Raw genomic sequence first — 14,145 nt, 5'->3', positions numbered from 1 at the left:
AGAACACATGGGAACTGGAGACATGGGCAGAAGAGTCAATACTGTCAAGTCAGCACAAGACTCTCTAATTTGTTCCCACACCATCTCATCTCCCAATCCTGCTCCTGAGCTCTGCACAGCACTGCCAGAAGCAGCAGACAGAGCTTAGATGGGTTTGGCTTCATCTCCCATCAGGAACATGAAAAGCACTCACAGCTGTCCCATAGAAAGGGAAAGACACACATTGGCAAAACACTTGTGGGAAGTTCAGGCAGTTAATGCACTCAACTTTATGCTCATATTTACAAGCAGCACTGGTGCCACAATCCAGACCACAGCCACTTGGTGCCTAAAGCCTCATACACACACTGGCCAAATGGAGAGGACAAAATCTTACCCAAAACCCAGGTGGATTGGTTTAAATCAGTGTTTTAAACCACCAATTTTAATCATGACATAAATCAGCAAGCAGGAAACCTTGATTTAAATAAATGTACTTTAGTTTCCTAAAGAAAATTCATTCCAATTGGTTGGTATTATTTGGTATTTCTTTTTGTTAACCAGTAGGCTATGCTATATTTATACACACTGGTAAATTGCACAGCTTAATACATGCTTATTCATATTCCTAAATTTTACATATTTTATGTTAGAAAATGGTGAATTACATATTTCGATTTATTACATTGTCTTTTTTAATTGTGATCAGTGTCAAGCTGTAATTGGAAATCTGAATTCAATCAAAAATGCACAAAGCAGCATTCTTAAGTTATTAGTTAAACAAAACTACCTTAAATGTGCTGGATATACAAGAAAAATATATATCAAAACATGTTTTGCATTTAAAATTAACTGTTTAAACACCTCCATACCCCAACCAGGTAGGGCTGGGGCTCTTTGCCTATTCTCCTGATTATCTGGATTTTTGATTATGCAATCTGGTCCCAGTCCCAATTAGATCAGATAAATGGGGTTCCACTGAATTATCTGTAGTTAGAGAAACGAACTGACTGTTTTTGGTCATCATGTTCTTCAAAATTTAGAACTAGCAGATCTTATACTCTTGCACCTTGCATTTATTAAGACTGGAAGAGGAAAACAACCTTCCCTGCTTCTTAAACTGGCAATTAATTGGTTTCTCAACTTTGAATGAGCTAATCATTGAACTGAACTAGTTGAAGAAAATACTCTGCACCTGCAGAAGAAGCTACTGGGTCAAGTGCTGGTTTAGCACTTCAACAAACTGGTTCCAGGTTTTCAGCCAGTGACTTCCACTAGTTCAGTGGTTTGACTTTCTTTAAAACTTCAGCAAATACGAACTGCTTGAATATTTTTAAATTTAATTTAAGTGATTTTGATTAAAATGTAAATGTAGGCCTTAACATAAAGTGACAATTTCAAATAGGTTTGTTTTTTAAAAGATGAATTTTCAAAAAATCCAATTTACTTTATCCAGCCTGTCTAGATCTCCCCGCCCTGCTTTCCAGAGCCTGCCTACAGTTGCAGTTATCTTCATACACACAATGTCCACAGATAAAAGGAAGTCTCTCCCTCCCACCTCAATCTGGTCAACTCTACAGTCTAAACAGATGGATTATTTTACACAAGTGCTCTGAGATGTCACATATTGCTGGCTTCTCTAACACACAAACCCAGATACAAGCCGCAGGAATAGCTGGAAGGAGGCTGAGTAGATCCCACCCAGGTCACAAAACATCCCAGTGTGTGGCTGAACCTTTATCTGGGTCAGTGAGACTGCTAAGGATTTAGAGAGATTTGACAACTCATTTTTCCTCATAGCATCTCTTATTTTCTCTATCTCCGTACTCGGCAAACCAAACAGCTGAATGAGGGAAAACTTATGCTCCCTCTTCCAACACAGGGAAATGAATTAATTGTGCCAAGGTCTGAGGCAGCATGAATACCAAGAGTGGGGAAAAAAACTTGGGCTGAAAAACTAACCAAGTTACTTAATGGTAGGATCTAGACAATGAAAAAAAAGTTTCCTCTTGGGCCTGGTCTACGCTATAGAATTAGGTTGATAAAAGGCAGCATGATTAGTCTATCAGTAGTGTCTATCAGTGTCCACACTATAGCCTTGCTCCCACCGAAGTAAGTGCCCTACTACACTGACATAACTCCACCTCCACTAGAGGTGTAGGCAGGGCGATGCAGTGTCCATATAGACACTATGGGTTACTTACATCGGTGGCTGGCTGTCATTCTTGTCAATTTCACAGCTCCAGCCTGGCTCTCAGCTCAGACTGTCATCCTGGGGCAGGTGAGGGGCTCCCCACTACAGGCCTAGTTGGGCTTCCCCCCAGGCTCCCAGCTCCCCACTGGGTTGCCCCTGGGCTCCCTGCCTGCACCAAGGCTCCCCACTGGACTCCTGGAGGAGGCAAGGGTAGCCGAGAGTCTGAGGTGGCAGTCGGGCTCTCAGCAGAGTGCTGCACATGGAGTTTAGACACCCTGTTCTCAGCCCCTCACATTGCCCCTCTTAAGTCATGGAAGTGGCTTCTGGTGAGGATAAACGCCATTGCCAGAAGGAGAGTAGCATGGACATGCACCACCGCAGTAATTACTACAGTAGCTATAAGCTGACCTAACATAGGTTGACTTAAGTTTGTAGTGCAGACATGCCCATGGAAGGGATAAAGCACCAACACAGGAATCAAGGAGTCATTTCAAACTCGACAGGCTGGCTCAAGTAATTGGTAATGGGATAAAGTGCCTCCTTCATCTATAGATTGCTAGTCCGAATCCAGCCGAGATAGGTAAACCACTGTCAGACTCATGATGGTTGGTCATGTGAGGAGTAGCCAAGGACTGAGCGAGCCATGGAGACTGAGGGGTTTTTTTGTTTGTTTGTTTTTTACTCTTCTTAGGAGTGGTCTCACTGGGTCAGGTTTGAAGCAGAACAACAGGGGATATAGCACATGGCAGAAGCTTTTCCTAGAACAGCTGCAGCAGGGCAAGCAGATTCTGGCCTCGGAGGTCATCAAGCCAGCACCTTACACCAGCACTAGATTCACCTGAAAATCTTTAAACAAAACTAAACTGAAGTATACAAAACTCTGAAGACGAGACCAAAAAGGGCATTTCAGTACAGCCAACAGTTTATCAGATTCAAAGAAGGATTAGACAATTATATAAACAGCTAATCATCAATTGCATCAAACAAAAGAAATAAGGGGGAATATAAACTCTTCTAATTCAGGGAATAAAAGCCAACCACTACTGATGAGGAGGGCACTACCAAATTCACAGTCCATTTTGGTCAATTTCATGGTCATAGGATTTTAAAAATTTTAAATAGCTGAAATCATGAAATTTACATCTGAAATTTCACGGAGTTGTAATTTTAGGGGTCCTGACTCAAACAGCTGGGGGGGAGGGCGCATTGCAATGTTATTGTACGGGGGAGTTGCAGTACTGCTACTGTGACTTCTGCACTTCTGCTGGCGGTGTGCTGCCTTCAGAGCTGGGCAGTTGGAGATCCAGTCCAGCTACTGGAGCCCAGTTCTGAAGGCAGAGCCACTGCCAGCAGCATCACAGAAGTAAGGATGTCATGGTATGGTATTGCCACCTTACTTCTGTTCTGCTTCCTGCAGAGCTGGGCCCTCAGTCAGCAACTGCCACTCTGGCTGCCCAGGTCTAAAGGCAGCAGTGAAGAAGTAAGAATGGCATGGTATGGTATTGCCATCATTATTTCTGCATTGCTGCTAGCGGGGCGCTGCCTTCAGTGCTGGGTGCCCAGCCAATAATAGTCGCCACTCTCCAAAAGCAGTGCAGACGTAAGGGTGGCAATATCACAATCCCCCTAAAATAACCTCCCTTTTGGGTCAGGACCCCCAATTTCAGAAACGGTAGTCTCCCCTGAGAAATCTGTATAGTATAGGGTAAAAGCACCAAAAGACCAGATTTCATGGTCCGTGACAACGTTTTTCATGGCCTTGAATTTGTTAGGGCCCTATTGATGGGGTTAGGAAGAAACTTCCATAATAGTCCACTCCAGGGATTTCATGCACTCTTCTCTGAAAAGTTTGGTACTGGCAAACTCTCAAGGACAGGCTATTGGGCTAGATCAGGGGTCGGCAACTTTTCAAAAGTGGTGTGCCGAGTCTTCATTTATTCACTCTAATTTAAGGTTTCGCATGCCAGTCATACATTTTAACATTTTTAGAAGGTCTCTTTCTATAAGTCTATAATATATAACTAAACTATTGTTGTATGCAAAGTAAATAAGGTTTTTTAAAATGTTTAAGAAGCTTCATTTAAAATTAAATTAAAATGCTGAGCCTCCTGGACTGGTGGCCAGGACCCAGACAGTGTGAGTGCCACTGAAATCAGCCTTCGTATGCTGCCTTCGGCACGCATGCCATAGGTCGCCTACTCCTGGGCTAGATGAACTATCTCCCTCATCCACTATTGCAGTTCCTAGGTAACAATCTTCCATTGGCCTGTCTGATAGGGATGGCTTGAACAGAATTTAATCTGACTTTTCAGTCACTAGAACTACAGAAGAAACAGGCTAATCTTGAGGGTGATCAGGAAGTTAAAACAGCACAAATTCATCTGTGGCTCAATTATTTTCCCCTTCATTCAGATTTTGCCAACAGCCTCCTTTATCATTTGATGCAGTAACAAATTCACATGTCAGCACTCAGATACTGCTAAGACTCCCACCACCTTGATATCCAAGACAGGTAGATATATACCTGAGAAAATACCTGGTGGAAGTACATAACGACAAATATATCATCCATCAAATGCACTGACCTGGAGAATACTTGAGAAACTGAAGCCCAAATTTCACCCACTAACTGCTTAGGACAGTCATAACTCTCTCTCCCTAATCCCCTCTTCAGAATTCTTTTTTCCTCCCAAATTCTTTTACACATTGAGCTTATCACACAGCAGCTAAAAGTGCAGATCTGAGCCCTGACAGAAGGCCCCATCAACTCACTTGGAAAGTGAAAGCTGAATGCAGCAGTCAGGCTGCCTGTCCTGTCATCATACCAAGTCAAGTGAGAGAGGCCAATACACTCTGCTAAATGAAGTTCTCAGCCACATGTCCCTGTTAACAAATGATGCCAGAGCTGTTAGCAGGGAAATCTCATTAGATGCTTATTAATGTCCTCATTATTAGCCCAAATTAATTAGTCCAGCACATCAGAAAAAACAGAATGTTTCACTTCCCACCTGGCATAAGGGCAGCAACAGAACCCAGAAAGGGCCAATCTTCATTAATTACTCATTAACTTCTTTGACTCTCTGCATCAACGACCTTCCCTAGCAAGTTACTTCTGTACCAGACAAGCCAGGTCAAGGAAATCAATTTCACCCACATATGGTGAATGACAACATCTTCTGGTCCTGCTTTATCCTAGGTTTCCAGACAAACTGCATATAGACTCTACTGCCCAACAGTGACAGCTGCAGGGGAAACAGGGAAGTGAACAAGATTATGAGAACCAACTAGCTAGCGAGCACAGGATTTCTTCTAGCCCTAATTTGCACCTTGATACTTTGTGATCTCTAGCCACAAACCCAACTACATTTATTGTTGTGAGAACAAGGTGATTCTATGTATATGCTGTTCTCTGGCTGTTGCAGTCCTCATCCTCCCAGGTCCATTTCAATCCCCACCCCCCGGGCTCACTATATTACGTAGTTTAGATTACCAGAGCCTCTGTACAGGAATCTGTCATGGTCTTTGAGATTCCCTGCACCCCTTTGGAATTGCACCAATTAATGAAAAAGGGGCTTAGAATTCAGTTATGAAGAACCTGCATTAGTGCTCCCTGTTTTTTGGGCTCTGGAGCTCACCAGACCTGGGAGCAGGGAAGTAGGGAGGTTGGGTGGGGGTCCATCCTATGCCAGGGAAGGGCAAATAGTGGGTGAGCATTAGCTGGCTTCCATTGTTCTGAACAGGAATGTACTTGTAAATTTTGGAATGGTAAGGGGGGCAGGGTGTTGTAGGATGCCCACCCCACTCTTGTTACAAAAAAAAGGGGGGGTAACCCCAGATTTATGACATTTCCCTGACTTAAGAACAGCCAAATGGGCTTGTTCCAGCTGAACTGCATAAAGCATTTAATGCTGATTTATACTCATGGTTCAGTCAGTCTGCACTCTGGTCCCATTGTTTTATGGTTCACATTCACTTCCTGTTAGGTGTGAATAAACCTGCAAGAACAGTCCTGAAGGAGAAAGTCTCATGGCAGATGCAGGAGACAGGGACTTACAAGAAAGCACAGTATCTAGTATGGCTTCTTAGCAGCGTCTTCGAACAGGAGCTCTGCCAGGGCTCCTTGCAATAGGAATCCCATGGAAAGAATTCCAAAGCAAGCCCAAGCATTAGACTGCTCGCTCCAAATTCATTTACCTTGGCAAGAAGCATCTGTTTGCACAGGTGAATGATTGACTGGGTGACTGACTGTGCACAGCTGCTACAGACACAGAGCGGCAGTAACAACCATCTGTGACAGCTAAAATGGCCCAAATTGAAGCATAGGAATCAGAGATGAAAAAAAGACTTATGAGGTCACAACTAATCCACCCCCTGGGAACCAGAGCAGGATTGCTCTCTGCGGTGTACGCTCCAGTGCAGTTTTAAGTGACACATTAGGTGGCTCAAACCCCTCCCCTTGGAAGACTATATAAACAGCCTATTATGTCTCCTTGCTAGAGTGTTCCGAGAAGCCTTTTTTTTTTTTTAAATTTCACCTCATTACTTCTACTGAGACACCACTGAATTGGCCAAGAGAACAGATACTAAGACAGTTAGTTGTACAGTGGAGATATTATGAGAGTTGTACAGTGGAGATATTATTTTGCCAAGAAAGGAGAGGAGTAAAACACACTTGAGTGTTGGTTTCAAAGTTATAATGTTGTAACAAACACTAATAAATCCCCCATTTTTTCTCCTTTTTCCTATAATATGAGACCAGAGGGTATTTACTTAAAATCATTGCCCAGTAAATTTAAGACCAAGAAAAGAAGTAATCTTCACCATGATGCAGTCATCTTGTGAGAGTCACTCATACAGACAGTCAAAAACTGGAGCAGGGATTTAGAAAGAGCACAATAATTTCATCACCACTACCACCTGCTATACAAATAAATAATAATAGACATAATCACAGCTCCTGCTTCTGAGAATAAGCTGATTACTAGCAGAAAGAAGGAAAAGAAGAGGATTTTCTTCCATCAAATACCCCTACGAACAATATTGCTCAGTTAGTTACATGTATCAAAAGTAGGAGATTTCACCTTCCTCTACAGGCATCAGGCAATAGTCATTGTCAGAGAAAGGATTAGACAAACTTCCTCTGAAGTGCTACAAGCCATTGACAGACAGGATGCCAAACTAGACGGACCATCAGTCTGACCCACTCTGTAATATATCAGAATGGCTGGACCAACAATATGAGCCAGCCCTGACAGCGTTTGAAGTGCAGATTCAATTGAGCTGCTCTGCTCCACTTGCCACATCTGAAGTCTATAAGAAAAACTCACTTTCCAGTACTGCACATACTAAATATGGGGATGATTAAGATGACTCTTTTATCCAGAGCATAGATATACTTTCAGGCTGAGCTCTGAATGCCAGATTCAGCATAATGGGCTCTCTGCAAAGGCTCAGGCTCTGAAAACGATTTTCAGTTACCTACCTGCTCAATCCACAAGAAGTGTTTCTCATGGTACGAATATGAACTGCACTGGTTTAATAAATGCCATGTATTCAAAACCAGACTGGAAGTGCAGTCCTTCCCCTTTAAGATAAGATAGGCCATTGCACAGCCCACCCTGATTTAGCTCCAAGATGAAGTTCTTTCACCTTCCCACCCGTGGTTGCAGTCTCTGGGCCACTCTTCACAGGACACATTATTCTGAGGAAATAAACCATCGATGCTGTTGTTCATGATTGCTCTGTGCCAATCCTCAGGGTGGGCATTGCCTATGCTGCAGTCACCATAATATATCGGTTGAATGCTATAAAGTGGACATTGCAGTACACTCCATGCCCAGACATTCCAATAGTGTCTCAGTCAGACCACTCCCGAGAGCACAGTTTGCTCCATAGAATTACTATTCAACATCCTCTCTCTCCCTGCTCCACCCTTCCTTTTAATGGACAGGGTCTCTTCCCTCATTCCTCCCCACAGACACATGTTCAGAAGTTACCTCTGATAACAGCAGTAAAGCCTACTGAAGATTGAGCTATTTCCCCCCCCCACACACACACACACACCTTTGAGATCAGAGGGCCAATGAAATGATCAAGTCATGAAAGGGTCTACTCTGGAAGCACCTGGCAGTTCAGACTAGATGGGAAGGGTTTAACAACAGACTGAAGAGGAAGGCAATGGAAAAAATGTGTCTTACCTCCTGAGCGAATCCTCCTCTGAACTTTCCTCAGGCATTTCCTGGCTTAAGGCCTCCTGTGATACATTCCCAGGTCTGCTCGAAGCCGACTGGCTGTAAACTCTCTCCCAGTGCCCTGTCTCCTGGTTAAAGACCACTCCCACGGTCCTTTCCTCCTGCGAGTTGGAAGAGCTTCCCAGCTGCAATCTGCTAGAGGTAGGAGCTCTGCCCTCGGTTCTCTCTGCAGGCTGCGCCTGGCTGCTGCTTGGTGGCACGCCATCAAATGTGCTTTGGACCTGCCCCGATGGATAGCTAGGTGTGCTTCTTTCCCAGCGTAGTGTGTCATTGTTAAAGGTCAGCAGATTGTGACAGGCGCGACAGCGGTTCAGGTGGCCCCGAGACAAATTGGAATTGTTTTCACTGCTATGTGGAGTTTGCTGGTGGGAGGGACCTGGCCTATCAGGCTCAATGTTGTTGTTGAGCATTTCTTGAGCCTGTTGCGACTGGCTGGGCTCCCCACCAATCCCTTGATCTAGCTCTTGAAGTCGGTCGTACTCCAAGAAGAACCGTCTCAAGTCGCATTGGAGCTCATTGCGGATGCTGGCTGGATTACTTGGGCCAGTGCTACTGCTGCTGTCTGCTTCAGCCCCTGGTGCCAGAAAGCCCCTCCCTTCTGTAGCAGATGTATACACAGAGGACTGGGAACCTCCCTCTTGCTGTCTGAGCACTGACAGCAAACTCACTGAAGAGGCACTGGTTCTAGGTGGAGGCATGGCTTCCAACTCCGAGCGAGAGCCCATGTTCAGCACTGTTCTAGTCCAGTCGGACCCTCCTAAGCCAGATGCCATTTCTCTCGCAGACTGGTACCTGGAGGGATGGCCTGACAAGGGCCCACTAAGGGATCTGCGAGTGGGGCCCAGACTAAGGTTGCGTAGGGTGTTGCCAGCAGTGCTGCTCTGAACAGTGCTGAAAGCAGAAGGCCTGTTAAGCAGACCCTGCTCCTGCTGCGCTGTGGATGCCTGCTCTGGGGGTTGGTATGGCTCTGTCTGAACAGAGGAAAAGGAAGTGCCAGTGGCCCCAGAGGAAGTGGAAGGGGCATTTTCCTGGTGCGGGAAAAGAGAAGAAGGAAGTCTTGCACTAGAGCATCGACTGCAAAGGCACAACATCCCCAGGTGCTGACAGCACTCTGTTGTGGGGTAACTGACACGCTCCCGGAGCCTGGTGTAGGCCGCTGCTCTGGTGTTCTCGCTGGCTGGAGGCAGGTGGTGGAGGTGGTGGGGGCGGTGGAGGTGGTGGGGATGGGGTGGCAGAATCTTGCACAGTGTTTTGCTCTCCCACCTGGATGCCAGAGGACCGTTGAGGACAGCATGTGTAGAAAGTTGTGGAGGAGGGCGTACGCCTCACAGGCTGAGACTGAGATAGAACGCTGGCGATAATGTGGCATATCCGTGCTATCCACAGGGATCTCCACCTCCTCGTCACTCTGCAAGGGAAATGACCAGAGCTCAGTCACCTCACAGCAGAACCCCATACTAGTGTTAAGGGGACAGGTGCTAAAGCCCATAGATAGGCAAAAAAAAGACTACATGTTGGAGGTGGGAGGAAGACATGAAAAATTACAATAGGATCATATAGCAATGAGAGGAAATCAGTAGGGGGAAATCTACTCAACATCTTAGATGTCTATACACAGATGCAAGCAGTATAGGGAATAAACAGGAAGAACTGTAAGTATTAGTAAATAAGCTAAATTAAGAGACTTAATTGGGTAAACTGGGGACAGTTAATGGGGTAAAATTTCATGACTGGAATATTGAATAGAGGCGTCTAGCCTGTTCAAGAAGAACCGGCAGGGGGAAAAGGAGGAAGTGTTGCAGTATACATCATGAATATATACACTTGTTCTGAGGTCCAGAAGGAGGTGAAAGCAGATCATTTGAAAGTCTCTGATGAAGCAGAGGGAGGAAGGAAGGGGGAAATAAAGAGTAATATAATGGTAAGGCTCTACTGCAGACCACCAAATCAAGAGGAGGTGGAGGATAAGGTATTTCTAGAATAACAGAAATATTCAAAATACAAGACCTGGTAGTAATGGGGGACTTTAACACCACAGAGAGCTGTTTGAAAATGAATATGGAAAAAAAAAACACAGTATTTCCAGTAAGTTCTTGGAATGTACCAGGGACAACTTCTTGTTTCAGAAAGCGGAGGAAGTAACCAGGAGAACAGCCCATTTAGACTGGTTTCTGACCAGGAGGAACGGGTTGTGAATCTGAAGGTGGAAGACAAACTGGGGTCAAAGATTTCATGATTCTAAGGAAAGGAAGAAGTGACAGCAGAAGAATAAGGACAATGAACTTTTAAAAAAAAAAAAAAGCAGACTTTAACAAACTCGGAGTTGGGAAGAAAATGAAAGGGATAAAAGAATTCAGGAGAGCTGGCAGTTTCTCAAGCAGACGATATTAAAAGGCACAACTGCAAAACTATCCTGACATGAAAAAGATAGAAAGAACAAAAACAGGCCAATATGTTGCTATCAGGAGCTCTTTAAAATGACTTGGAAAATCAAAAAGGAATCTGACAAAAAGTAGAAACATGGATAAATTGCTAAGGAGAAAAGATAATACAACAAGCATATAGGGACAAAAATTAGAAAGGCTAAGGCACAAAATGAGTTACACGTAACAGGGACATAAAAGGCAATATGAAGCTCTTTAAATAAATTAGGCCAAAGAGAAAGATGAAGGAAAGCGTAGGTCCAGTATTTAGTGGAGAAGGAGAGCTAATAACAGAAAACATCAAGAAGGCAGAGGTGTTTAATACCTACTCCGCTTCAGTCTGCACTAAAAAAGTTAATGGTGACCAAATTAACACAATTAATATTAACAAGGGGGAAAGAACGCAAACCAAAATAGGGAAACAACATGTTAAAGAATGTTTAGGTAAGTTAGAATGTATTCAAGTCAGCACGGTCTGATGAAATTCATTCTAGAGTACTTAAGGAACTTGCTGAAGCAATCTCAGAACTATTAGCAATTATCTTCAAGAACTCATGGAGGACAGGTGATGTCCCAGAGGGCTGGAGAAAGGTTCTATCATTAAAAAGGGAATCATTGCAATCATTAAAAAGGGAAACAAAAAGGACCTGGGGATTTATAGACCAGTTAGCCTAACTCCAATTGCTGGACAGATACAGAAACAATTTATTAAACCACCAATTTAGAGAATAAAAGTATTATTATAAGGAATAGTCAGCATGGATTTCTCAAGAAAAATCATGCCAAACCAAAATTTCCTTCTTTGACAGGGCTGCTTTCCATAGAGGACAGGGAGAAGCAGTAGATGTGATATATCTTGATTTTAATAATGCTTTTGACACAGTCCCACATGACAAACTAGGGAACATGGTGTAGATTAAGTTACTATAAGGTGGGACCACAAGTGGTTGAAAGACTTGACTCAAGAGTAGTCATCAATAGTTTGCTGTCACATTGGGAGGGCAAGTCCAGTGCTATGCAATATTTTCATTAATGACATGGATAACAGAGTGGAGATTACACTTATAAAATTTGGGAGATGACACCAAACCGGGATGGATTGCAAGGACAGGATTAAAATTCAAATGACCTTTCAAAATTGGAGAATTGGTCTGAAATCAAGATGAAGAAATTCAATAACGTAAGTGCAAATAGTTCATTTAGGGAGGAAAAAAAATGCACATCTACAAAATGGGGAATAATTGGGAGTAACTAATAAGGATCTGGGATTATAGTGAATCACAAACTGAATAAGTCAACAATGTGATGCATTTGGAGAAAAAAAAAAACTCTATAATCCTGGGATGTATAACAAGAATGTCTATGTAAGAAGTGTCTCCGCATCAGTTGGCACTGGTTAGGCCTCAGCTGCAGTAGTGTCCAATTCTGGGTGCCACACTTCAGAAAAGACATGGACAAATTGGAGAAAACCCAAAGGACAGCAACAAAAATGATAAAAGGATTTAGAAATCTTGACCTATGAGGAAAGGTTTAAGCACTTGAGGAAAGAAGACTGAGGGGAGGCCCTGACTCCTGTCTTCAAATATGTTAAGGGCTGTTATAACAAGGATGGTGATCAACTTTCTCCATGTCCACTGAAGGTAGGACAAGTAGTAATGGGCTTAATCTGCAGCAAAGGAGATTTAGGTTAGATATTAGGAAAAACCTATCAGGGTAGTTAAATTCTGGAATAAACTCCCAATCCTTGGAGATTTTTAAGAATAGGTTGGACAGACACCTGCCAGGGATGGTCTAAGTTTTACTTGGTCCTGCCCATGTGTAGGGGGCTGGACTTAACGACCTCTGGAGGTCCCTTCCAGACCTACATATCTATGATTGTTCATTTACGTGTATAAAAAGAGAAGCCGGTTACAGCCCATAGACAGATAAGGACACAAACTTCTTCCAAAAGGAAAGCAGAGACACTATCCTTGGGTTGCATGAAGCTATCCCAGCGCCTAATCCATAAGGAAGCCTTGTGTGGACCCTGACAAACCCCATACCTTGCAGTTCCACAATAAATCAGCCACAGCAAAAAGTCAGCTAGCACCTGGCAGAGTCAGCCACTGTGGGGCTCTGGCTAACAGTTCTACAGCCTAATCAAGGGCAGTGAAGTTGCAGCAAAATTCTTCAGCAGGATTTCATGAAAAGTGCCAAGGAAGCCTTTGCAAATGTAGCAGGGATGACTCTTGAGCCCCTCATCCTGCAGCAGGATCAGGATGGAAGTCATTGTCCATACTTTTAGTCTCCCAGCCCCGGTTTGTTAATGTCACTTGTGCATGTTACGGGAGTAACAGAATAGTGTCCATGTGACAGATTTAGATGAGACACACAACTTTGAACTCAAGAAGGCATCTAATTTTAAACAAGTATCAGATTGCCTAGCAACAGGCTCGGTTAGCACAGAGCACCTTGATGAGATTATTCTCACCTGTTGGTTGGAGGGGTTGACAATCGCTGTGAGCAAGTAGTGTCCCAAGGGATCGAATCGTACCAGCCTGAAACAAGAACAGAGTCGGAGGCTTAGTTGTCAGTTGGCATTTCACACTGACTGAGAAAACCAGATGTTCCAGGGATAACAGACTTCACACACAGGTTTATCGAGTAGGAAGTTTTACATTTCTGTAGCAGCACCTCTCATTTTGAAGTATCCCAAAGTCCTTCAAAAACGTCACGTATTAAGACTTATTCATCCACCCCTAAACTATAGCTACCTCCAAGGTGAAGACTGCAGCTGTTCAACAGCATGCAGCAATCCTACACAACAGTTTAGGAGAGGGAGTTCTTGTATCCAACTGCAACTGCTAGGGAAATTTATGGCAACATAAAATAAGTACCCTAGAATTTGGCCAGGAAAGAGAGGTGTTAACGTCTCTTGTGGAAGTGCCTGGGGATCTTTAATGACTATGGATTTTTGTCAGGATCATATATTTTAAGTCATTCAAAAGAATGAACCTCCAGCAGCATATCACCATTTAGCATCGTGCTGGAGTATTGATTCAGTACTGACTCCAAGGGTAGGAAGTCATCTTCCACAGCATCTGGCTCTCCCATCCTAGGAACAATCATACTTAACCCTATGTTGCTAATTAAATCTGAATATCAGTCTTACAAATGCTAACCCTGTGGCAGAGCTGGGAAGGATCCCATAGCATGCAACAGCCTAACTTATATTTGTTCATATTTCTGATCTAATCTTGTTCCTTTGGTTTTACTGCCCACAGTCACTGATCCACAAACTGAGCAGGAGCACTGAGAA

At 43.6% G+C, this 14,145-nt stretch overlaps 1 protein-coding gene across 1 annotated transcript in view; it reads right to left on the bottom strand.

Moving 5' to 3' along the window:
- Positions 1 to 14,145, bottom strand: part of AMBRA1 (autophagy and beclin 1 regulator 1) — a 218,233-nt gene that overhangs the window by 178,775 nt on the left and 25,313 nt on the right. Inside the window, 4 exon segments of the mRNA XM_030559918.1 lie at positions 8,371 to 9,626; positions 9,628 to 9,766; positions 9,768 to 9,832; positions 13,318 to 13,384. Of these exon segments, the coding sequence (XP_030415778.1) occupies positions 8,371 to 9,626; positions 9,628 to 9,766; positions 9,768 to 9,832; positions 13,318 to 13,384 (1,527 nt within the window).

The sequence above is a fragment of the Gopherus evgoodei genome, chromosome 4 (assembly GCF_007399415.2).
Source record: "Gopherus evgoodei ecotype Sinaloan lineage chromosome 4, rGopEvg1_v1.p, whole genome shotgun sequence".
Classification (NCBI taxonomy): Eukaryota; Metazoa; Chordata; order Testudines; family Testudinidae; genus Gopherus; species Gopherus evgoodei.
Note: the sequence above shows the minus strand (reverse complement) of the source record. Positions and strands in the feature narration are given on the sequence as shown.